The sequence below is a fragment of the Poecilia mexicana genome, unplaced genomic scaffold (genome assembly GCF_051168715.1).
Source record: "Poecilia mexicana isolate PSO_F unplaced genomic scaffold, ASM5116871v1 scaffold_18, whole genome shotgun sequence".
Lineage (NCBI taxonomy): Eukaryota > Metazoa > Chordata > Actinopteri > Cyprinodontiformes > Poeciliidae > Poecilia > Poecilia mexicana.
In genome coordinates, this window is record NW_028263387.1 from 7,402,126 (window position 1) to 7,427,625 (window position 25,500).

Below are 25,500 nucleotides of genomic sequence, written 5' to 3' on the forward strand. Positions count from 1 at the left end.
TTTAATTTTCCCCAAATTTGTACATCTTGATTTAATATTTTTAAGATTCTTGTGTTATACTAACATTGATTTATTTTTTGTATGCTGCCACTGTCCTGTACCCATCTCCACTTCATGTTTTAATCTGAGGCAGTTAAATCCACCTCTATGCAGATGATATACTGTTCCACTTCTGTCCCGTATTCATACGCATTCTGTCGTTGCTAGCTTCACCATCTTTCATTCAAGCACACATTCAATATCCCAGGCTCTCTTCTGGCTCCCCACTCAAAATACAATCGCAATATCATCTGCAAACGTCATAATTCATTTCCCTCTTCCTGGTAGACATTTCCTGCTTGACCTCATCCATCAGCCTCACATTAACTAGAAGTGGACTCAAATCTGATCCCTTCATTCCCCATCACACACAAGTCAATACTTCTTGGCCAATTCATCCTATTTATATACCTTAAAAGCTGAAGAAAACCCCAATGGAAACAAACTACAGTTTCTTTTAATTTTATTACAAAAACAAAAAACAGATTTTCAGAATCAACAGTACATCTATTCTGATACAACAAAAAGGGAAACGTAGGACAAGTGTGAGGAGGAAGGTGTGTGTGTGTGTGTGTGTGTATGTGCATAACTACATCAGTTTACAAAGCCCATTAGAAAAACAAAAACAATCAGGAAAGGTGAATCCTCCTGCTTGTTATCACATTTTCATAAAGAGGAAAAAGGAGAAAAAAATGAGATGAAGAATCACAGGTTTCTCAGTTTTCATATAAAAACACTTTGCAGAGGGGATGACAGGCCATCTTTTATTATTTATCCATCATATTAAGAAACCAATTTTATCTTAAACAGAAAACAACTTGCAATAAAAACCCATGAACACACACACACACAAAACCAAAAATAGTAGCTGGCTGAAGAACAGAGTAAGTCGGGGATGAACATGATGAAAAGCTGTTGAATGAAGTGTGACTGCTGGTTCTTTCATCGTCACGAGAAACTTCACAGACCCCCCCCAAAAAAGGGACGAAGAAAAATGGAGGGAGACCTTCTACGTCTATGTACAGATCGTTTGTCTGAAAATGTGTGTGTGTGTGTGTGATTTTTGTAAAAAAAAAAAAAAAAAAAGCCAGGGAGGGAATAAAAGGAAAATGGCAGGAGGGTAAAAATGGGTTTGGCAGTGTGTGTGTGTATGTGTGTGTGTGAGAGTGTGTGTCAGTTTAGGACCGCCGCTTCTTTTTACTACTATGAGGGGCCGATGAGCGTGCCTTCCTCTTCCTGTTGGAAGTGTCCTCGTCTTCATAGTGGCTCTCTTTGTCAGCTGCAGAACGGAAGGAGAAACCAATTACCTCGACGACTGAGGAAGATTAAAAACAGTCGCAGGATTACGCCACAGATTACTTTTCTTTAACCATTCAGCCCAGAAAACGGTTTGTAATCTTGTTACTAGAACAACCAATATTTCAATCCTGCATTAATTAGAAATCGTTGTCGATTTTCAGCCTCAGCTGTTTGCAAAAATATCTGATATCTCTGATTCTGTAAGACAATCTTCTTTACTCGGTATCAGTGACCGCACCGAAGAGTGTGACAGGACCCCATTTTTGAGTGTCCAACAAGTCGATCAAGGTGAAAACTGGCCGATTGTGGTCAACAGTCTCCATCTTGGTGTGTCTCTAAACAGTCTTCATTTGGAAAACAGATCTCATTTACCTGAAGTTTAAAAGAAGTTGTAAAGATTTAAAGGATTTTGATCTTTGCTGTCATTACAGCACAGGAAGTTAGGGAAATATTCAAAGACTGTAACCTGACCTAAAGATAACTAACCTGACCTAAAGATAACTAACAATCAAAAGCAACTACACTGCACAAACACAAAACCTTACCAAGTAATATTGGTATAGTTTTTAGTGCAAATATCTTAATAGACTTAAAACAAAACTAACTTACAAGTGACTTTTCAGGTATAGGAGCTTGTTTTAATAATTATTTTATATATTGATCAAAAAGATATAGCTACATATAATTTCTCCTTTAAAAAAGGAATAAGTGAAATAATCTGCCAGTGGAACATGTACTGGACAGAAATTACTTGGTAATATTTTGTTTTTTTCCAGTGTGATCTCCATGGAAACCAGGTGCAGACACGAACCTTTCCTGGCCTCCTCCTCCAGCTCGTCCCAGTCTTTGCCGCTCTCCTCCTCGCTGCCCAGTGAAGCGCTGTAATCTGCAGCCAGACAGGAAGTTGAGTTCAACTGTGCCTTATAGTGGCGAGACAAACCTTGACCAAAACGTGAAGCAGGAGTATCGTACCAGAGTCTTCCGTCTCCGAGCTGTAGTCTTCGTCGCTGTCTTCTTCTTCCTCCTCTTCTTCGTCAGCAGATGGGTTGAATGTTTCGTCCTCCATCTCGGACTCCGAGTCTTCCTCTGCGCCGCTTCCCTAAAACAAAAAAGGAAGATGAGTGGAGGAAGTCAATAAAACCCAAAGGAAACTAAGAATTTTCTCCCAAAAAGTCAAAACAGTTCAATATTATTTTGATTGTTTATTTTTATATTTTTAGAAATACTTTATGACTTGAATAATAGTTATTCTAGTTATTTTAGAATAGTTTGTAATGTGTTCCCATTACAAATTAGTGCAAAACTTTTGTTGATATTCTGCTAATGTCGAACAGTTTCACAATTGAGGTGTTTTCATAAAATAAGAAACAAAATTAAGGTCACAGGTGAATAAGTTTGTTCATGAAGTAAGTTATTAAAAACATGATCCTCCAACCATTTCCTGTCGTTTCTGCCAGTAGTAACATTCAGTTGTGGATTATGTGACTTGTGTGAAGCGGAAAAAAGTATTTTCAGTGAAGTTTTGCAAAATGAACCAACTGGCTTTGGATGAATCCAACATTTCATAAAGCAAATTTATTTAAGTCAAATCACACAATTATACAGTCAATGGAAACGCAGCTACTGTTGTGCCTTTGTGCAATTATGTTAAAGTAAGCCTGAATCTAAGTACTAAAATGAATCCAGTTTGTTTTAATCACTAAAGCTCACCTCGCTCTCTGGGTCTAAGAACGACCAGCCTCCCTGCTCAAAGAAACCCTCTGGGTCGTCCACAATGGTCTTCATGATCTTGGTCCAGTTCAAAGACTGGACTCCTTCTGTGTACTTGATGTCACACGAGCTGAAAAAAACACACAAAAAGAAAATGAATAAAAAAGTGAAGAAAATAAAAAGATCTGTAGTCAACAGTCAACTGAACTGCGTCGTACTTGAGCCACTCCTTGATTGGGTCCAGGGAGTTGACAGGCACTGCGTTGATCATGGTGACCTTTTTGCTGTAGTCCTTGTAGACGATGACGACGTCGAAGTTCTTGAGGTGGAACTGAACGCGCTCAAAATGGACCAGCTCCACCTCGTCGAGAGTCACCACAAACGGCGGCTAAAAGTAGAAAAGATTTAGATCATTTTTTAAAGGGTGGTATTGTAAATTTTTCAGGCACAGCGCCATTTTATAACACAATCAAGTAACTATGTTAGCTTCAGTTGTTAGAAGTAGGTCCTATAATGAGATGCTCAGTTTTATCAGATGTTTGCTAATTGCTGCTGGCTAGTCTGAAGGAGCATAAGAAGCCAGAAACTTGGACACTGCAGCTCCGAGGAGAAGTTTCATCCTCGAAGGCGGGGCTAGGTCCAGCCAGGTGTTCTGCAAGGCTGAATGGCTGCCATGGAGTTTACAAGATTTCTCAAACATTCATAAAAGAATCAAGGCAACACTCCATGTATGTTATTGATGAGGGAGTATCCTCATAAGATGGTGTAAAGGTCATAAAAGTACATTTTACATGATACTGCCCCTTTAAGAAGATGAGAATTAGATCTCAAACCTTTCAGTGTTCTCACCCATTCTGTAACGTTGATGAGGGAACTGGATGTTGGCTGTAATAAGCAGGTACTCCTGTAGGGGGCGCCCTGGAACCTGAGGACAAACATCTGTTAGCACACCTCCTTGTTTTCAAACTAAATTCATCTCCTTTTAGTTCACGGATCCCCGTTTCCGTACCCCAGGTCCCTGAAGGGAACCTCGAACTCCAGCTCCTCCTTCGTCAGCGTCTCCACCTTCTCGATGAAGTTCTTGAACGCCGACTTGAGCTTGTGCCTCATCTCGCGCTCCATCTGCTCGGCGTACAGGTCGTCTCTGTCGTGCATGTGTTGGTGTTTGCCCAGATCCGTGGTGATCTCCCCGACCTCGGTGTAGAACTGCACGTCCGTGTGACGCCTCTTGCCAAACATAATGGCATTCTGGGGGACAAGCCAAAAGGTCAAAGGTTAGATGTTGGTTGGAGTTGGTTAATTAGCAACCATTTTGAGATAGAATTAAAGAATGCATGGAGGAGAATCCAATAGGTTATTGGCAAGGGGACAAAAAAAGGGAAGAAGAAACGGAGTAAAGTATTTAAACTTGCTGTCTCCAACTGCACCTGTATTTATATTTTATTAAAAAAAATTCCAGAAAAAAATAAATAAATTGGACCCATTTTCTTCATTTTGGGTGATCTGCAAACAGCCGATCTCGTCTTACTTTGAAAAGGCCCGAAAATTACCACAATGTAGCAAACGTAGCAACTTTGTCACAATATTCAGCAGCTTTTCAGTCAAAAATAAATACTTAAATAAATCACATCGGCCAAAATCGAGTTGAGTACTTTTGCCAGCTCATTCCATTTTACATTAGGAGTTACTAAATGTACCTTTAGGTGGAAGTGTAGAACGATGATCATCTCCCCGTCACACGGCTGGAAGATGGCGTGTTTAATGTTGTTGTAAAGAATGTCCACTTTATCACCGCGGACCGACGTAAAACGGAAACCTGAGGGGGAAAAATAAAATGACAGAACTCAGCATCGTCCCGTCAGGTTTACGTGAACCTGATCGCCACGACGCTTCCACCCTCCGTACCGTTGGTGTGCGCCTCCAGCGAGCCCTGCATCCTCTTCTGGGCGATGTTGGGCCGGATGTAGAGGTCTTTGAGCTTGGGGTTGCTGCGGTTCAGGTTGATGACCAGAGAGTCCTGCTTCACGATGCCCTCCTTCTCCTTCTCCTCGGCTTCCCGCGTCTTGTAGCGCTTCTGGACCTCCTTGATGATGCGGAAGGCGTTCTGCAGGTTGGTGGATGGCACTGACGTGTCGCCGGGGGCCTTCAGGTTGGACGCCCGGTACGTACTGCCAGAGGAGAGAGAGAGAGAGAGAGGGGGCGTACAAGGTCATCGATATGAGAAAAATCTATTTTATTCAAATTTATAAAAGCAGCAGGTTTCAATCCTGGATTAATTGATTAATCGTGATGAATCAATTGCTGAACTCATCGATTAATCGTTAACTGGAGACTCAAACAACAATCATTTGATGAAAAAAACAACACATTGAGAGCAGGAATTATGTCAAAACTGTACAAAATACATGTATACATATAAGATAAAGACAACTTTATCTAATATGTAAGAGAAATATTTATGTCTGTAAATATTTTAACTTCACCTGGTTCAAATTCACAAAGGGAATCTTGATACATTTTAGGCAACAACATGCAATAAAATGTTATATAAAAAAAAAAAGAAACTATTTATTGTTCATTGTTTATTTACATTTTTAAAACATTTCCTAAGTGGTTAAATGAAAATTTTGCAGAATGTGCAAATTTTTTTTTTTTTTTATCTGATTGTAGAAATACTCACATTTCTTTGACAAACGTGGCATCAGGATTGGGGAAGATGTTTCCCTCCTGTCGCCCCAGAGAGCTGCCGGGGACGTAGAAGTTGATTCTCAGGTAGGTGTAGTCTCCCTCTACGGACATGCTAATGTTCTGAAACATTAAAAAACAGACACAAATCCATAAATAAAGTGATTAATTGTATTTTTAAAAGTGCTGGAGTATAGATTATAAAGTATGAGGCTACCTTAATAGTTGCGATGTGAAATGGCGTGGCGATACCGAAAACGGGCATGATAACCGTCTCGTATTTCTTGTCGATGTGAATCTTCATTTCCCTGATTTCCTTTTCTTTGGGCATCTGAGAGACGTTCTTGTACGACACGTTTGATTTTCTGGCTCTGGGAGGAAATAAGGGACGGTTCAGGCTTTGCATACATTTCCCACAGTGAAATTCAAGAACTTTTCAAAAATCATCATGCTGAGATTTCTAACTTTCAACATTATTCTTATTTCCACACTTTGGCTCACTCTGAACTCTGGAAACACGCAGAGTGGAAAAAAAATTTAAAATCCAGATTTTCTAAAAGTTAAATCTTGAAAAATCTATATTTCATTAATCAATAACATTGATAATCTAAATGTTAATTTGATACTTGTTAATGATCGATAACATACATTTTTGATTAATCGTGATTATTTGAACTCTTTTGATTAATCAGTAACATTGATTAATCAAATGTTAATTTGATACACGTTAGTGAGCGATAACATTGTTTTTTGATTAATCAACTGTTTATGAATAATCGGTAACATTGATTAACAAATGTTAATTTGATTAAATCAATTAATCTAATCAAATTTGATGAATCGAAGTCGAATAATTGATCTGAAGGCAAACTAGGTACTTTTATGAGAGGAAGAAACGTTTCCAAAACTCCCAACACTCACTTCTGGATGTGCTGCTCTCCTTTCTGCTCCGTCAGACGCCGCTTTGCCTCCTCGTTCAGGTTGTTGGCCAGCTCCTTCTGGTGAGCGCGCCTCTTCTCCTCAGCCGTCATCTCGTTCTACATTTCATTTGCAAAATAAAACAGAAGAAAAAGAAATCATTGCTTAAAAGAACCAAATTCTTTTTTTAAGATGATAAACACAACATACATGCAGAAAACAGACTTGTATTGAGATATGTGGTGGGGAAAAAACACTTGGAAACACAGAAAACAAGTAAAAATTGATTGTTGAAATCAAAATGGCAGTCTTTTCCATCAGCAGGGTTTTTTTTTTTTTCATATATATCACTGAATCGGTTCAGCTGATGAGATTTTAGGATAAAACAATGAATACTTACCTTTCCAAGTAGCTGATAGAGTACAGAGACATTCACATCATCAGGACAGAGCAAACACTAAATCAGCAGTCAGGTGAGGAACAACGCAGAGGTCCAAACTCACTCTGGTTCTGTCTGCCAGCAGGGCGGCGCTCCGGGCTCCCTTCCCCAGCAGCTCCTCAGCGTCGTCACCTTCCTCCTCCTCGTCTTCTTCATCATCATTCTAACAAAACAAAAAAACAATTGATAAGTCTAAGTCTATTGGTGATCCGTTTTTCTTACTCAGAATAAAGAAAAAGATTGAGACGAAGAGAAAACCTGCCTTCAAGAAGATGGCCACGTTCTTGATCTTTTTCTTGACAGGAGTGAGTATCGTGGCGGCCTCTTCCTGCCAAACAAAACGCCCGAGTTCAAGTCAAACAGAAAAACTCGTAACTTCATGCGGCAACGATGACTTCAAAACATTCACTTTGAGGAAGTTCTATGAAATTGAGAAAGAAAGACCTCACCTCATTGATTTGAACTGTGTCACCGAGGAACAAGGCGTACTTCTGCTCCTCCTTCTTGGCGTCTTTGTTGATCAGGTCAGAGAGGCCCAGGCTGATGCTCAGCACCATGCCTGTTGGAGACAGCAGGTGTTAGCAAAGATGCAGTGCAGTAAAACCCAACGGTAGAGCTCATGTGCTCACCTTTTTTCAGTTTGTACTGGTTCTTAGCGTTCAACACCAGAGAGCCTTCTCTGAACTCGATGCCCATGGCAAAGCTGAGAAGAAAACACAGACATGAGCGAGTGGAAGGTGTGTGAACGCGGGAGTGAGAGGAGGCTACACCACTCTGCCTTTACCCCAGGTTCTTCGTCAGCTTCGCCACGAGGTCCGGCTTCTCTTTCTTCACGTACTCCATGACGCCGTTGTAGGCGTCGCAGATTTTCACACCTTGCGGAGGAAAAGATGTCACTGGCTTACGTTTTTACTGCTTCAGTTGTAATAACAGAGAAGCTGGAAGCGTTTTCAGACACTCACCGTGCTTGAGCTGCTTCAGCAGCTCCTCCTCCACCTGCAGCAGGAAGTTGTAGTTGTCCTGCATCTCCTGAGAGGGGTCCACCATGAGCGTGCGCACCAGGTTGGAGCAGTAGGACTTGTAGCGGATCCCCATGGCACACGTGATGGCACCGAAGTGCATGTGGTTTTTGTCGCTGGTAAGGAGAAAAAAAAAAAGAAACAGGAAGGACTGATGGGTTAAATACTTCTTGCCGTCACAGAATTAGAGGTTGGAGAAGTTTAGTTAACTAGAAAAACAAATCTTAGTTTTCAGCCAACAACAGTTAGCATCATCTAAGGAAAACAGGCAGCTATCCACTTGATTTGAGCGACATCTAGTGGCCTTATTTGTACACTACATCCTTCAACTCCATCGCCTCCTTTCAGTTTGTGGTTTAAGTTTAGTTCTGTCGCGCTAGCTAGCATAAAATGGCAGAAACCAATGAGTCCCTGCAGAGGGGAAGACGGTCTACCTGACGACGCTGAACTTCAGGCTGTAGTTGCCGCCGCTCTGGATGATGGGAGGGTAGCACATCTCCACCGTGGATGGGTCGGCCCCACCCAGGTACTTCTTCTCCTCTATAGCTTTCTCCACCGACTCGGCTAACTTGCTGTGACGAACTTTCTGTTGAGGAAAGCAAAACAGAGGATTACAGAGAAACGTCCAGCAGAACTACTCTAAGACTGTGTGTAAGGTGTGTGTTAGAGTAACAACTTAAAGCCAGAAGCATTGAATTAGGGATGTGTTTAACTTCCTACAGCTTTTATTCTACACAGGCTGTTTTTTTTTTGTGGAGTCCCCGGATTAAGAACGAAGGGCTTTTCCCCAGTGTATTATAAGCCTGGCAGCCCGCCAGGCTTATAATACACTGGGGAAAAGCCCAGTGCATCTAAAGTTGCAATGTAACTCCAGAAAGCAAATTCAAGATTCAGAGCCAGTGAGTGATCAGTGAAAACACACACTGATGCCAACGCCGTCCATCATCTCACCTCATCTGCGTCGACGATCTCCATGACCCGCTCCTTGAAGAACTTGGAGTAAACCTCTCCGGTGATGGCCGCTGCCTTCTTCATCAGGTTGAGCTCTCCGTCCTCCTTCACCGCCATCGTGTAGGCGACCACAGCGCTGATGTCCACCTGCGCCACACAAACCCAAACGTTGAGCAAACGACGCGTCGCCTCGCTCTCCGCAGCGAACGACTCAGCCTGTCGAATGGCGCCTCACCCTGTCCAGCCCCTCGGCGGTGAGCGTGTCGTTCCAGCTCTTCATGTACTCCCCGGGGAACTTGTCCTTGCTGAACACGCCTATCGTCTTTCCCTCTTTGCTGCCCTTGATGGCTTCGATCATCTTGTCAAAGTTAGCCTTGTTGCTTTCGTTCTGGAAGAGGCGCGCCACAAGAGACATGGTGGTTTGTGACAGCACAGGATTTGCAGGATACAAAAGAAAATACACACAAATCAATGGGGTCTCACTTCAAGCTCAACAGTCTACTCTTATTATTACAGCTTATTACTGAGTGTAGTTTCTTTGAATAAAACAGTCTCCCCAGAATTTTTTTTATGTTCTTTGTGATTGTTGCAGCCTAAAATTACTAATTCTGTGGCACTTTTTTCAAAAAGCTACTTTTTTGGAGGTGGAGAGCGCTTTACTTTTGCCATAACACGGTCTTACAAAAAAGTTACGATTTCTGTAAATAACCTTCCCAAAAAAAGGACAGGATTTTAAAACAGTTAATATCTAAAATTCAAACAACATTTTCAACTACATTCTTAAAATATCACTCTTGGTACAAATAAAATGTCTTGGGGAGAGATCAATGTGCAAAAAAAAAAAAAAAAAAAAAAAATTTAACTTAATATTTCAAAATGTTTTTTGCAAAAAGAAAAAAATAGAGAAAGGCAAATGTTACAGTTTAGCATCACACATTATGTTTTCATCTGGCATTTTTGGCTTTCAAAAAACGTCACGAAACAGGAAGTTAAGTTAGAAAAGTAGGAAATATGCTAAACATTAAAGTGACTGGTCAGATTTTTCGGAAAAGTTGCGATGGCTGGTGAAAATGCAACTCTGCTCAAAATTTGGGAATGATGTATGAATTTACATCAATAGTTGCAAGAACAACCGCCTGTACAACACTGAGACTTTTCATAATCAAATCAAAGAATAAACTCCAATTACAAAGAAAAAAAAGTCCCATTAGGCATAAACCAATCAGACATCTTTCTGTTACCTTTTCCCTGGTGAGTAGCGTGATGGGCGGCACTCCATTAGCGTTCTCATTGCCTTTAGTTATGGCCACCTGCTTGAGGAAATCCACTTTCTTCTTACTGGCCAGGAAAATTATTTTGGTTTCGCAAAACACCATGATGGTGTCGGTCAACTCGTAGCCAAAAAGCCAGGTCTGCAGCAACAAAAAAAGCACATACATGTGTGATCTGGTACAAGGACTACCGTGAAAACAGAAGGGAAAAGGCTGCCACTGTCTAAAGAAAATCAACAAAACAGCTGATAATCAGATTAAACGAACACAACAAAGTCTAAGTAAATGAAAAGAAAAACAGGAGCAGAGCTTAGACTTGAGCTAAACTGTAATTTAGAGATAAGACTGAAAGTTTGTGTTCAGGACTCTTAAGTACTGCTAACTGTCGCTGGTGGTATCATGCAGGGTTTGGTTGTTGAGGCCTGCACTCACCTGTATGGCTGTGGACTTGGCGTACACGATTTCCTCGTCAACTCCCACGGAAACCACAATGGCGTCGACCTTACCGAACTCATCCTCTGCTTTCTGGAGAACACACACGGACACACGCACAACGTGACGAAGCCGAATGATACAACTTTAGACAAAATGCTCTAAATAAAACCAAAAATCAATTATTAAGACCGCTTGAGTTAAAATAATGGTTTAAAGTCGTATGTATTGAAATACATATTCTTACTGCACATGGTTCTGGTCTTTATAGAGGGATGCTGCATTTGATTTGTGCCTAAAGTCATAGCTTGGATGTGGGAATGCCCAAGTTGAATGTTCTGGTTGGAATTTGGGAAAATAAGCCGGATATTCCAAACATTGCACCAATGATGAGTAGCAATACAAGTCAAGGTATTCAGGGTTTCCCAGTATTATAAGCCTGGTGGGCCACCAGGCTTAGCATTTCTCATTTAAGTTTTTTTTTTTTTTTTTTCAAACATTTGCATTTTTTAAGACTTTATAGTTGGTGGTCAGATATAAATCTTCCAATAACACATAATTTTCAACATTTTTTTAATTCAAAAACACAACGGGCCACTGGATGAATGACTGCCGAGCGCTACAACCACCAGGCTTAACGAGTTTTCTGGTATTTCTCTTTCTATTTTATTGAAACCCATTAGGGAACCTTTCATCAACAGAGGCTGCACAGTTACAATATGCAAACATAATATAAAAGTATGAGAAGTGTTGATGAATGGTATCAACACTTTTCAAAGTGTTGATGCCATTTTCACCGTATTCTATGAACACAGTAGATACAAAAATGTAGTTAGGGTAGCTCCTATTTTTCTATTACAATTTCACAGTTCTTGGGGGTATTTTCAGCCAGCTGACTGGCATTGCACAGCAACAGCCGAGGTAAAATGAGTGCTGAATTACTCTATGCTCCAGACTATGAACACTCTGCTCACCCCCGCCACATTCTCCCTCACTTTTAGGTAGTCAGAAAAAGAAAAATAATGAAAGGCTGCAACTTTTTTTAATGTTACAACAAAACTAGCAAAAATACAGCGCAAAGTAATTAAACTGCTTTAGGAAAACCAAATGAAAGAACTCACCGTGGTCCCTGACCATGTAACTGGGATGCTGACGTTATTGAGATGCTAATTAGCTAGCTAACATTAGCATGTTGTCAACACTGGAGATGTAAACCGACAGGAACTAAATATACCTGCAGTTTGCTTAATGTCCCGTAGACCCGTGTGGACATTTTGCTGCATTTATAGAGCTTTAATGTGATTTGTTTATCAAGGGAGCAGACGTAACACCATTACAGGTTAGGTCGTTCGGCTAGCAGGCTAGCTAACGTGGTGAATGTGAGGACTGGTGTGCTAACATGAGGTAGCTAGCCACTCTGACGGACAGATAAGACAAGAGGGTAGTTTTCAGAAAGTTGCGAGGGGGCTCCATGCCGTGTATCTGGGCAGTATAGCTACTACTGATGCCGTGCTGGCTTTTAGGGTCGCGGGCTCAAACACATTCACACCAACACTCGCCATAGATAAAACCATGGGCTAACTTAGCGGTTCAGCAGCTCACTTTTTACAACTATAGAAAACTCCAACAGGCTCCCTGACTCCGACACGCGCGTCACATCGATAACAATCACCTTCCAGTTGCTGTATAGTCTCTTGATTCGGCGGTAGTAAGCCTCCTTGTCCAGGTTTACTGCCATGGTGAGTCCCCCTTTCAGCAAACTCCAGCTCCCGGCCTCGCCTCACAGCAGGCCGGATAACGATGACGGCGAGTGTCAACCAACAACGCACTTCTTCCCTTTCCACGCCTGCCGAGATCCAAACACCACGGAGAGATGCTGCAGCCTGCCTTACAATTTCACAGTTGTTGTTTTTTTTTTTCTTTAAATCAAGCAATCGTGTAACTAAAATAAATTAAGTTATAAGCATTATTACTTAAAAACGTGCATATTATAGTGTAATGTAAATCCTCCCCCCGTCGTAATTAACTCCTTGTAGCCCCCTCCCTCGTTTCTTCCTGCGCTCCTTTTCCCTCCCCCATCGAGTATTAACGCATCACTGTCATAAACATTGCTACAAAACTTTACGCAGCCTGAATGGACATTATTATTTTAATTTATTTATAAGAACAATCATTTAAGTAAACAATTTTTTTCACGTTATGTCGGTCATTATATTTGTTTTTTTGGCGCATTGTAGTACACGCCGCACAACAGCGCCCCCTGTCCTGTCTTAACCACGTTGCTTTTTTTTCCCGCCACAGCGCGTTGTAGAATTTCTTCCCGCCACAATCATTAAACGGATCTGGTGACGTCAATCTCGCGATACAAACTGCGAAATCAGACTCACCAGCATTTTTAAGGAAAACAACTGCAGTTAAGCCGTTTATCCACAGAAATAGCAGTAAAGCACAAATATTAAGATGAGGGAGCACTGGAAATTACTGAAAATGGTTATTTTAATTACAGAAAAACAGCAAATGTATCTATATTTAAAATCTGTCTTAAAAACATCATTTGTAAATTAAAAATGTTTTTATGTGTAGCTTATGTTAGTTTAAACTTGACTGTTTCCATAAATGTGTACGCTTGTGGAGTCTGGAGGAACAATAGTGTCTTTGTTCTTTTAAAATCATCTATCCATTTAAAATACAAAATAAATAAAAAGAAAATACATTTAAAACAGATTTTCCTTAAAAAAAAATAAAAAAAATTTTACTGATTAATTTTATGGTTTTCTCCATTGTTCTAATTTTTATTCCTTAAAATAAATTCAATAATTTCAAATGAAATTCAAAAATACATGCAAAATAATTATGTTGTGATCGTTTCCTATATTGTTTATTTCTTATATTTATTTATTTATTGCTTTGCATTTCTGGTTGTTGGAGTCTCTCTAATTTTCATGATTTGCATAAAGTAATTAAAGAAAAAAATCAAAATAATTTGAGAAAATGGGAAAAACGAAAACAAAGTTAACACCAAAGTGTAATAAAAAAAAATCTGTTATATTATAACATAAAATATTTTTATTTCATAATTAAAAACATTGCCAGAATATCTACAATAGACCACACCAATAATGGCATCGCTTTATCCATCTGGAATTTTTTTTTTTTTTGGTTAGCAACAAAATCCTTTTATTCCTGTCAACCCGCCACTGATTTCTATGGTGTGTTAGGGCCATTGTAGATAGGGAAAAGAAAAGAGAACATTTCTCCCAAAACATTTTGAGATTGCCAGAAAAGTTGGACATTTTTCAGTACAACCCTTGTGCAGTCTTAGCACGACACACAGTAGTACAGCGGCGGATGTCACGGTCAGACAACGGGGAAGCAGGGAAGTTTGGATGGGGGGAGGAGGGTGGATCGCTGTCCCATCAGACCGTCAGTTTCCGGCCCCCCCCACCCCTCAAGAAAAAAAAAAAAAAAAAAAAAAAAACTTATTGTAAAAAGCTTGTGGGGTCTAAATGAGCTTGGGAGGGTTAAAAAGTCAAAAATTTGTTAGACAAAAAAAATTCTCAAAAAAAGGGAAATTTTAAAAGTTGTACATTTCTAAGATTTATTTCAAAATTTTAGACTTGCTAATTTTCATCTTTTCAACAGAGGTTTTTAAAAAATGTATAGAAATTTTTAGATTTTTGGGCAAAAATTATCTTTTTTTTTTTCAATCTGCAATGGTCCTAATACTCTGTCACATATTACTTTAATGGGGTAAAATTTTTTCGTAAAAAAAGAACATTTACAATGTATTCCCTTTACAGCAAACGCTGCTGTTAGAGCTGGTGTGTTTATTTCATACTGGTTTTCCTAATTCCATCCAGAAATGATCACAAATCTTTATATGCAAACTACGCAGCACATGTTCCAGAAGCTCAAATGTACAGGGGGAAGCAGACGTTAGCACCCGTTTTGTGTTTCTGACCAGCAGCCGTTCACTTATGGAAAGTTGGTCAAAAAGTGTCTTTTAAAAATGCGTTTGACAAAATTCCATTTCTGGCAGGTTCCCTTTTCACCCGCCATGTTTAACTCCTTCTTGCACGATCTTGAGATGGTTTGTGCTTGGAGTGGTTGTCGGTTCCCCAAACGTCTACATTAGCACAGATAAAGAAAACCGAATCGTCCAAAACTCCCAGAATTCGTTCACAATGATGCGTCGTCCTTGTAACAGTAAAGGGAAGAGCACAGATGAATAAAACAAATGCATCAGCAGGTTCCCCCCCCCCACCTCTACATGTCGTTTTCCGTTTTCCTTATGTTTTCTTTTCTTGAAAATAATTAAAAACACCACAATGTTCATATAAAATGTTCCTCGTTTTATCAAGTTCTTTTCTCTTTTTTTTTTTTCCAATTCACAATACATGATCAACATGAAATACGTGGAGCAGCGTTAGCCATCCGTCTGTGTGAACGAATCCAGTGCTTGCAAACAGGAAACCGGAGGCAACTTCCACCCTCCTGCCACCGTGAGGTCTTTGTTCTTGTCCCCGAGATGATGTGAGTGTAAGAAAAAAAAACAAAAAAAAAACAACAACAACAAACCACCTACGAGCCGACACCCGAGTCAGTCATACGTGTTTTGTTCGCAGTTCATTTGTAGTATTTAGTCCTGTTTGTGTAGCATCGTTTCCATTCTCTATGTGACGGTGGTGGAGTTTGACCCTCGGATGGCGCACCAGGCCATGAACACGTCTCTGTGGAGAAGAAACAGCGGGGGGTGAGGAGAGTACTGAAAATGAAATACGATTAAAATGACTCTGGAGTCCTGACGCCTTAAGCCGGGATACATTGAAAAAAAACTTGGATTAAACTAATTAAATTCCCCAACGATTAAAAAAAATAGACGAAAGTAAGATATGACTCTGCAGCCATGGAGCATTGTGTTTCGCAGAGTTTTGTAGTACAAAATACATTTATTATTTATAAGTACTGGAGCTCATTCGCATTTATTGTTGCACCTCAGATTACACAAGTCATCTATCTCTCTTCTTATAATAAACATTTCCATCCCCACAGGCTGCAAAAACACCAACATAAACACGGAAATAGCCACGACTCACCAGCAGATGGCGACAATGATACAAACATCAAGCAGAGATGTTTACTGTTCACAGTCATGGCTGAGGGTTTTGGGACTTCTAGAAAAGGTAAAGCTACCCTGAGTGCTATGTAATGTCAACGTTTTGTGTGGGGATTTGTCCAAGTAAGCGAGTCCAATGAAAATTGTGCAAAAAACAGAATCAAAACATCCTCATGTAGCAAATTTCCACAATGATTCAAGAGTGATTTTATGGGAAAAAAGGTTTCGCTAACCAGAATCAAAAAACTTCACTTATTTCTCATGAAAAGCAATTTGAACTTACAAAATTGTTTTTTAAACATCCAGTTACCCTCAGAAAGGAAAGAGATGCAACCACAAATAATACAAGATGTCTAAATGACACACTATTGTCGTTTAGACGAACAAATGGTTTTAATTGTAGGTTTTACTTTCTACAGAGTCAGACTTCGAGCTACAGCCTGTGTTGAATTAAAATATTTAGTAATATTTCACTTGAGGTTAGCCTGAAATAATTTAAAACCTATCAACGACAAGATCATTTACCTGACACGTTTCCTGCATTTATTTCAGGTTTTTATAATAAAAAAGGAAGAAAAAAATTATCAAATTTCAGGTTTGAACTAAGGCTGTGTCACCATAGTTCTGGGTAAAATGTATTTACAAAGAAGGTTTTCTTCATCTGATGCAAAATGTATATTTTTGTACATTTCTGGTTTTTATTTCTGCTCTAAGTTAATTGTTCTGTTAGCAAATTGATTTTTTTTTTAGTCTGTTTTCTCCAGTTAATCGATAAAACAATTAATCACAGTTAATCTTGATTTAGTAAATTAATCTGATTAATTGCAATTACTCTCAAATAATAATGATTAAGTCAATTAATCGTGATTAATCGCTTCAACCCTAATCAACAGATGAATTAATCTTTATTACGACGTGTGCAAGTACCTGCAGTGTGTGGCGACACACTCGTTGCTGCAGTACTCCTTGTCCCAGTCTTCGCTCTCCACCGCCGGCTTGTTGCATCCGGCGCGCACGCAGATGTTCGGGGCCTGAGCGGCGGTCACACTCAGACCCGGCGTCACGTTCACCTCCACCTCCATCTGGAGCAGCGGACAAAGTGACAGAACATCTAAACCATGCAGAATAACTCAGGTACGCATCAAAAGTACAGCAGCATACCCCTTCCTCCGCTTCCGCCACCTCCTCCCCTGCCATCACCACGGCGTCCGGCTGCCCCACCTCCACCGTCACGCCCGACGGGGATGTCAACGTGTTGCCAGCGTCGCCGGCTGCCGTCACTATGATGGGCGTGCCCGAGTCCTGCTGCCGCGACGAGGGGACCACTTTGATCTGCAGGGGTGGCGGAGCGGTGGCCGCGGCCGCGCCGCCACCCCGAGGTTTGGCTTGCAGAGGGGGAGGAGCCTGCTGCAGTCTGGGCGGCGGCGGGGTGTTCTGCATTTGCTGCAGTGGGGGCGGCTGGCGCGGCGAGGAGGCGGTGGTGCTGGTGATGGACATGCCGCCAGACGGAAGCGGCATCTGCTTGATGATGATCTTGGTGACGGTGGGAGGGTTGGGGGCGGGGCTCGGAGCCGGGGCCGGGGGCTTGGCGCCGGTGCGGGAACGCGTGGTGACATGAGGCAGGTCCAGGATGATGTTGGAGGTGCAGATGTTGGTGATGGTGTTTTCCTCGGGGTTGTAGTGCTGGGACCTGGAGGGCCGAGGGTTCGAAGTGGAGGCTTGCGTAACCACTGGAGGAGGAGCGGGGGCAGCGGGCGGCGGCGACGGTTCGGTTTCCATGACTTCAATGGGAGCCTGAGGAGAAAAGAGCTGCTTACAAATTGCAAGATTTTTTTTCTCACGTCACCTCAAAACCAGTGCTACATCTAACGATTATTTTAGCTATCGATTAATCTATTGCTTATTCTGATGATTAGTCGTTTGTAACGATTAATCGGATTTAAAAACTTAACATTCTGCATGTTTTTCATTTAATCCTTTTTACAAACGTTAAAAGATGTAACAAGTAAATAATTCAATTCCTTTTTAAATGAGAAAATAAACTTTGTATTGCCTAAAACAGCTTTCTTCTAGTGAACATTTGATTATTTACATCTCAAGAATGTGAAAAGCTCAGCTGTTCCCCGAGTTTTTTTCTTTTTAAATGCAAAATTTAAGTATTTTTTTTAGAAGTTACTTAGTGCTAACTTACTTATGAGTATGTTGTATCAGCAAATGCCCTTTTTTGAGTCTGCAGTTATTAGGTAATTAGTTGAGCATCATTTTCAATAATCGACTGAATCGATTAATCACGATTAATCGTTTCAGTCCTACTCCAACTCAGACGTACCTGGGAGTTCTTGTTGGCTCTGTACTCTGATAGTGCTTTCAAGTATTCCTTCTTTGCGGCTTCATTTTTCCTTTTGTAAACCTGAAGGACAGTCAAAACATTCAGCACCACAAATCAAGACTGATTCAAATATTCTGCAGCATCCGATTGCGCAAAAGACAAAAAGTTCTCCTACTTGTTTTTGTTCCTCTCCCAAACTGTCCCACATTGACGCCACGATCTTAGAGACTTCTCCGAACGTAGCGTTGGGGTTCTGGCCTTTAATGGCCGCCTGCGTGTCCCTGAAGAACAAAGCGTAGGCCGAAACGGGTTTCTGAGGCTCGTTTGGGTCTTTCTTCTTCCTCCCCTTTTTTCCTCCTCCTCCTCCACCTGCTGCTGCTCCTTTCCGTCCGACGGCCGACGAGACGCTGGAAGTGGACGCAGAGATGGGGGACTCCGACATGGAGGGGTCGAGTGAGATGACGCCGGGCGAAACAGCCAGAGACACCGGAGACTCGACCAGCACGCTCTGATTGGGGGAGGAAAACAAGAATCAGTCTGGAAAGTTCTGAGATGAAACTAATCACAGGATTTCCTCAACATGGAATTGATCGTAGCGCTCTGCCACAGCAAAATAAAAGCCACTGAACTACTTTTTAACGTGTGCCAGCGTATTATAAACCTGGCGGGCCACCAGGCTTTACTCGCCCCCCCAACCAGGCTAACCAGGGTTTATTTTAAGTAGGTTTTTTTATACACTAGTAACAGTAAAAATGGACTGAGCTGGGTTTACAGTTGACGCACTGAATTGAGCGAGTGTGGGTGCAAACGAATTACACCTGATCGTTGGCCTCACACGCCATTATTTACAAATTACTAACCATAACCAGAGTTGGAAATGAATTGAAATATCATGAAACATTAAATTGACTTCATCTTAAAAAACCAACACTACTGGTTCCAGCCTGACTGCCTGCTGTGCACTGCGCTGGTTTCAGGACAGAAGAAAAACTGGAGACGAAAGGCTGAAGTAGAGAGAGAGAAATGGTGAAAGAAAGGCTTTAAGGAGGTTAAGTTGAATGTATTTTTAGTTTAAGTGTGTGAAAAAGACCCTAATGTTAACGTATGTGGCACCTGAATGACAGTAGACCTACTTAATATAGTTTGGCCTTACTGCATCATGTTTATTGACATCTTAAAGTCTCCCTGATGATGGTTTTTAATCAGCAGCGTCATCACAACCTCCCAGCCCACCATCACTTTTTATAAAGAATCCTAGATGAAACCCTGGATCATTTAAGATTCAGACTCACCCGTCTAAAGTCGTCCATGTCGTCGTCCTGCAGCGAGCTGGTGGGCGACGCCGTTGCCGACAACGGATTCTCGGGCGATTGGGGTCGCTGCAACATGTTGCCTCCTCCTAGACCGAGCCCCAGCTGAGCGCTCAGCTCTGATTGGTCGATAGTGGTCAGCTGGTTGGACCCCAGTAGCCCCTGGCCCATGTCACCCAACGGGACGTCTATGGTCACCGGAGATGAGCTGCTGAACTGAGACCCAATGGGGTGGCCCAGATCCTGAGGAACGGATGAAACCGGAGTGAATAAAGGTAGAGAAGATCTTTAGAATAACCAAAAAATAATAATAATAAAAACTCCTCACCATCCCCAACGAGGAGCCCAGCAGAGCGCTTCCTCCCGACTGGTTCATGACCCCCAGGGTCAAGTGCTCCAAGCCCTGCGAGGGAGCGCCGACGTAGGGGGCGGCGAAGGACGGGTCGTCCCCTTCCACCACGGCGTTCCCCGGTACCACCACGCCGTCTGAGCCGCCGGCGTCCGACAGCTCGCCAAAATGAGACACCACGTCGGACACGGTGAGCGCCGAGTCCGGGTCCAGAGAGATGGGCGGGATCTCGAATTCCTCATCGCCGAGGCTTGGGGTGTGGAACGTCTGGAGATGCGAAACGCCAACAGGAGAAGGCAAAATGTATTTATTTTGGTCAAAAAATTATGGCTCAGGCCAGCGATTCTTCTCAAAAACCAAGATTGGTTCCATCTCTGCGCACAATATCGTAAGAGTAGCTGTCGTTAACCAAAAAGGGCAAATTGAGATGTTTAGACAAAAGCGGTTTTGTTTAAACTTTAAAACAAACAAAAAAGTTGTTCAAGTTGGAATCTTTTCATTGGAATTTCCTGGAGCAGCGCCCCTACAGACGAGGAGGGGAACAGGTTTTTCAAAGGTTTGTATCATTTGACACAGTGCAGCAGGAAACTGCTGCTGAAAACATAACAAATGTTGCCATTTTTGTTCCCAATGTAACCAAATCCACTGAAATGTCAAGTGTGAAAACTCAAATTCTCAATCACACACACATACACACACACACGGTATTCAGGCAGTGCCTCCTACTAGTACGGTCCATTCTTCCATCACGTGCAGATTATTTCTTGAGCCTTGGACCAGAGCCGTAAACAGGATTTTTTTTTAAGTCCAACTTTTGCTGAAGGTCTGGCAAATCCCTCCCACTAACACTTTGATTAATACTGAATTGTACCGCATCAATTAAAATTCTCTGTGCTTTGAATCGCATATTTTCATGTAATCTGACATCAAAAAGTGCCATATCTACTGAGTAAAAATATGAGAAAATTCATAAAAGCAGATGAAACCCCCAGAGAAACAGAAGAAGACAACATTCAGAATGTCTCAACATTAATCCAAAACAATGTCTCAGTCCGAACACACAAATACCTGAAAATATGAAAATGAACAGGTTTAACTTGAGTTTACTGCGCAGAAAGAATTAAGACCTCATCTGGTCTCAGATTTATTGTCTTCTAAAATAAAATTATCCTGTTCTTTGGTCATTAAAGAGTTTTGGGTCTGAATTAAGTCATCTTCTTCCCACTCTATTTGTTTTTACATTTGGATGAAATTGGCCATGATGAAATTCACAAATTCATTTAAATTGCTCTTAATCCGCTTTTAACTTGGATCATTTTTATAATAGTTACATTAATTCAACATAAACAACAACTTCTCATCTTCATTTTACTTCTGACCTCAGTCGTATTTTTCCATCATGACGACGACGCCAAGACTGACATCTTTCAACCCACAGAAGAAGAACATTGAAGCCACACGTCTGAGCCCGGCTACATAAAGTGATGCAGAGCGTTAAAGGTGCGGGGAGAGAAAACACCTGGGACAGGTCAAGACTCAGACATATGAAAACGATCCTCAGGCGAGTCATTGCTGCAGCTTTTTATAGATTGATTCGAAATTTGTATCCGATGACTCACACCGAGTGAAAAATCCCAAAAAAACAGCATTTAGATTTGGCTTTTTGAGGCGTCTAAAATAGCTTGGGAGCACCAGGACAAAAGCTGCAGCTTGTTTTGATCATTCGCAGACGGACGGCAGACCCCCTACCTCGGAGGAAGAGAGGAAGGGATGGCCGGACCCAGGAATCGACAGGTAGTTTTCGCTGCCGCCAGGGAACTGAAACACACAGGAGAAAACTGAGTTAGTGGCTGCAAGCTCCCTTTATGACAAACTAATCCAGCGTGATAAATTGTCCCAGATAAACGATAAGATTTTTTTGGTTTTTAGCCATTTTATAAAGATAATAGCACATATAATGCAAGAAGACATTCTCAAAGATCAATAAACTTGAAATTCTAATGAACATTTAACACTGGAACTAGAAGATATTTTAAGTAAATTAAAAAAAAAAAAAAAACAGAAACCAGAAATAAAAATGACTTATGACGTATCTGTACACAGAATTATCCTCCAAAAAAGGGGCAAACTTAAGACGTTTGTCATCCAGAAATCATCCTGACAGTGATTTGCGTCTTGTTGCCATTTGCGACAATAGTTTCTATTAAAGCATATTTGTGTGCTAACATGGCTCAGCCAAAGTCCAGGTTGGAAATTTGTAGTATAACTTATAACTATGTTGAAACAACACAAAACGCATTGAATTTTATAGGTGTATCATGACAAAAGGTTCATGGCACCATGTGAAATTTTTTTCTGCCACCAAACCTTGGAGAGAGTCTAGATTTAAAACAATGGGTTAGCTTTTGTTGTTTAAAACAAAGCTAAACAATAACAAAAAGAAAATCCCTAAAAATACTAACTAGTAATTCACTTGGATGCTTAGCTTTGATTGTAAAAACAGGAGCCAAAAATAAGTGACAGTGTTACTGACTGCTGCAGGAACTGTGTGTTTTGTTTCCTTTCACCTTGCTGTCAGAGTCAAATCCATTGAAGGCATGCGGGTCCAAGAACTCTGGATCAGCGTCGTGCTGACCGGTTCCGTCTGTTAAATCCGAGTAAAAATTGAGGTCCATGTTTTCAGCTGGGCCTTAGCATTTACCAGTCGCTTCTCTTTGTTTGGTTTTGCAGTTAAATATTGTGGAAGCCTCCTCAGGCAGCTGCTAATGGGGATACAAGTTCCCCCCTCCGCCGCCGCCACCACACTAGCTGTATCTGCTTGCTCCGTCCGCACTGACAGCTCTGCTGCTGACAATGTGGGGGAAACACTGGGCATGTGTTGCCCCCAGCAGCCGTGCCAAAAATAATCCGTCCGCTGTGCGAGGCTAGCCGCCGGGTTAGCGTGGCCGTTAACCGTCTTTCTTGCTGACTTGTCCCACACCGCGGCTTTTAGCCCCTTTAGCCTGGCTACACCGCTACCGCAAGGCTGCGGTACTCAGACCGCCACCGCCAGCCCCGGAGCCCGTCTGTCTGTCCGTCCGTCCTTGGGCGTTTCATTCGGACTCCCTTCGAGAGTATCAACCGATAGAAATGTTAACGTAGCCGCGAGAGGTGTGGGGGAACGGTTCAAGGTGTCTGACAGGCGGAGGAAGACCGAGCAATCCGCCGTGTCTGCGACGTGTTAGCCCGGGCTAGGATGCTCAATGGATTCCCGAGACGTGGATCGGGGACGGCAGGATAAAGTTACGCGGAAGAACAACCGGATGTGAGGTGAAGGTTTCAAAATAAAATCGATAACCCCCCCCATCCCCACTCCCAAGACCAAACCAAACCATACGGTCTTTGGTTAATTTATTTGGTTACAATTAAATGCTGACATTAATTTAAGCAAATGAATGCAATGAAAGCCACTTGTTGGGATTCAAATTGCATCAGGAATCGGGACGAAAACGGATTTAAGCAACTTTGAACCTGGCATGCATAATACGATGATTGGCTTTAAGGATTGAGATTTCCATGCGCTAGATTTAAATTAACATAAATTACAGCAACATTTAATTTACCTTTAGGGATCAATAAAGTATTTTTGAAATTGAATTTAATCCCAATTGTCAATTTGACTATTTCAGTTCCAGTTCTAGCAAGCTGCATGAACTGGACAAACAAACACCAACAATTCTGCAACAGTTCTGCATTTCTTTTCCGTCAAAAAAGAAATGAAGGATTCTGCATAAAGAAGTTAGAAACAAAAGTTATTAATGTTGAAAAACCTTGGAAAATGGGTCCAAAGAGGACTAAAAAAAGTAGCAAACCAGTGTTGGTACATCTACAATACCAGACATTTAACAAAGCACCTAAAACTAGTCAAATGTTTGTCCACAATCACCTTCTACAAACTAAGCTTGAGTTCATATAAACAATTGTTTAATTAGAAATGGTTCTGTACCAAGAATATTCAATTTGACATTATTATTTCTAAACTGCTCCAGTTTCAATTTAATTTAACATGATTTAGAAATAAATATCAATGTTGGCATTTAAGAATATGATTATTTTTATTTAATTCAGTCATGGGTTTATGTTTGAAATATACATTTAAAGCGTGATATATTTATAATATTTCAGATAAAAAAAACAAAAACTAACTAACTGCCTTCTAAACCTAACAACTGGCAAATCAGCTTCACTGGAGTTTTTTTAAAGCATGAACAGCCTGATGAAAATCATGCATCAAATCAAGCCCAGACTTTGAGTAGGCCACTTCATAAACATTCCCCTTTTTGTTTTTGCTTTATTGGATTCAATCACAATCCATTTGGACACAAACCCAAAACCAGACAATGTCATTGCATCAAGTTTTCCAAGTCATCCAGAGACAGCTCATCACACTACCACCACCATGTTTGAATATTGGTACCATTAGTATGATGGATGGAACAAGTTCCACTTTTGTCTTGTCTATTCATCAAGATGTATTACAGAACATATGACTTTTGTAGGGGATTTTTTTTTTCTTTTTGTCCACTCTTGTCTTACTTTTGACTCAAAAAGGCAGGAAAGGCATGCAGTCCATTTAGATGCTGCTTTAGTTTCTTTCATGACCTCCTCCTTGAGAGGTCAGTACACTCCCAGAGTAATATCAGTAGGCCAGCCACTCCTACCGTTTTCTCAATTTGTAGCTCATCTTTTTCTTTCACGTTTCATATTATTTTGAAAGCGCGAACCGGAAGTTGCCTTTTAGAAGGTACTAGAGCCAGATATCCCTTTGCTACATATTGACCATGGCTCGACAATAAATTTGAAGGAAGATATTTTTCAGATCCCGTTTATCGGAGTGCTTTAACAATTTGAAAGTGAAACAGGAGTATTAATTAATCTACGTCCTCATTGGATCCGTGCTAACATATTTTGTGACTAATCTAAAAAATGTGTGTTATGACCGGTAAAAGTTCGAATAAGATAACTTACTAAGGCTGGCCAGTCCTTGATAGGGACTTTAATCACTTTAAACCACATTCAAGCATTGTTAACAAGTTAAGACTAAACGTTGTGTCTACAGACCCTCAAGTTCGCTTTTTAATTGTAAAAGCATTTTAACTGAATTTTAAAAGAGCATTTTCAATAAAGTGACACTAATAAATCAGATCAGACCAGCTGATCCGCTCAACAAGGCCATCATTGTGATTGTGAAGACCAAACATCCTGTGTTATAGTTTATTAATCTTTTATTTCTACATGAAATATGTTCAAAACCAACTACTCTTACCTCCATCCTCACCCCGAAATCTGAATCACGTTTTGTTTTTTAAATCCCACTTTTTAAGCAGAACTTCGCCCACAATTTCCACCAATATAACATGGCACCGGCTTCCTGATTGTAAGCGTTCGTGGAAGTGACGTCGTTAGGCCGATAAAGTATGTCAACGTTTCAAAATAAGAGTAAGGCTGTGAATTATGTTAAAATGTAGTTTCAAACAAATGAGATCCGTTTAAGACTATATTCTTTGCATCATTTCAAAGTAAAAAGTATATTTGGATAAAACTAAAACTCGGCCATAAAACTACATATTTCACAGAAGACTAAGTTTTTCCCC

At 41.0% G+C, this 25,500-nt stretch overlaps 2 protein-coding genes across 3 annotated transcripts; both read right to left on the reverse strand.

Annotated features, from left to right (window-relative positions):
• Positions 1 to 485: 485 nt before the first annotated feature.
• Positions 486 to 12,828, reverse strand: supt16h (SPT16 homolog, facilitates chromatin remodeling subunit). Its single transcript, XM_014999362.2, has 24 exons — positions 12,436 to 12,828; positions 10,764 to 10,856; positions 10,302 to 10,472; positions 9,296 to 9,448; positions 9,061 to 9,207; positions 8,544 to 8,695; positions 8,053 to 8,225; positions 7,875 to 7,965; positions 7,720 to 7,793; positions 7,540 to 7,649; positions 7,353 to 7,418; positions 7,155 to 7,253; positions 6,655 to 6,770; positions 5,951 to 6,104; positions 5,729 to 5,856; positions 4,954 to 5,216; positions 4,746 to 4,864; positions 4,058 to 4,296; positions 3,898 to 3,973; positions 3,267 to 3,436; positions 3,049 to 3,178; positions 2,311 to 2,437; positions 2,150 to 2,224; positions 486 to 1,318 (listed from the first exon to the last, which is right to left on the reverse strand). The coding sequence occupies exons 1-24, from the start codon at positions 12,499 to 12,501 to the stop codon at positions 1,218 to 1,220; spliced, it is 3,093 nt and encodes a 1,030-aa protein (XP_014854848.2). The 5' UTR covers positions 12,502 to 12,828; the 3' UTR covers positions 486 to 1,217.
• A 978-nt stretch (positions 12,829 to 13,806) lies between these two features.
• On the reverse strand, positions 13,807 to 25,299 carry tox4b (TOX high mobility group box family member 4 b). Of its 2 annotated transcripts, none has more exons than XM_014999370.2 (9): positions 25,173 to 25,299; positions 21,617 to 21,685; positions 19,847 to 20,134; positions 19,501 to 19,761; positions 18,384 to 18,716; positions 18,209 to 18,289; positions 17,041 to 17,673; positions 16,807 to 16,961; positions 13,807 to 15,493 (listed from the first exon to the last, which is right to left on the reverse strand). In XM_014999370.2, the coding sequence occupies exons 1-9, from the start codon at positions 25,176 to 25,178 to the stop codon at positions 15,436 to 15,438; spliced, it is 1,884 nt and encodes a 627-aa protein (XP_014854856.2). In that variant the 5' UTR covers positions 25,179 to 25,299; the 3' UTR covers positions 13,807 to 15,435. The 2 variants fall into 2 exon arrangements, with proteins under 2 accessions (XP_014854856.2, XP_014854855.2); XM_014999369.2 differs by lacking the exon at positions 25,173 to 25,299 and adding an exon at positions 22,435 to 23,189.
• Between the last annotated feature and the right edge of the window lie 201 nt (positions 25,300 to 25,500).

Bases quoted from the DNA above. Each gene is read 5' to 3' on its own strand.
- supt16h (XM_014999362.2), bottom strand. From the start codon at position 12,501: ATGGCAGTAAACCTGGACAAGGAGGCTTACTACCGCCGAATCAAGAGA. The intron at 9,208-9,295 runs GTGAGGCGCCAT...TGTGTGGCGCAG, and splicing joins CCGCCGAGGGGCTGGACAGG to GTGGACATCAGCGCTGTGGT. The intron at 1,319-2,149 runs GTTCGTGTCTGC...TCCGTTCTGCAG, and splicing joins GGAGGAGGAGGCCAGGAAAG to CTGACAAAGAGAGCCACTAT.
- tox4b (XM_014999369.2), bottom strand. From the start codon at position 22,542: ATGGACCTCAATTTTTACTCGGATTTAACAGACGGAACCGGTCAGCAC. The intron at 20,135-21,616 runs GTAGGGGGTCTG...TCGCATCTCCAG, and splicing joins CCTTCCTCTCTTCCTCCGAG to ACGTTCCACACCCCAAGCCT. The intron at 16,962-17,040 runs GTATGCTGCTGT...CCGCTGCTCCAG, and splicing joins TGGCGGAAGCGGAGGAAGGG to ATGGAGGTGGAGGTGAACGT.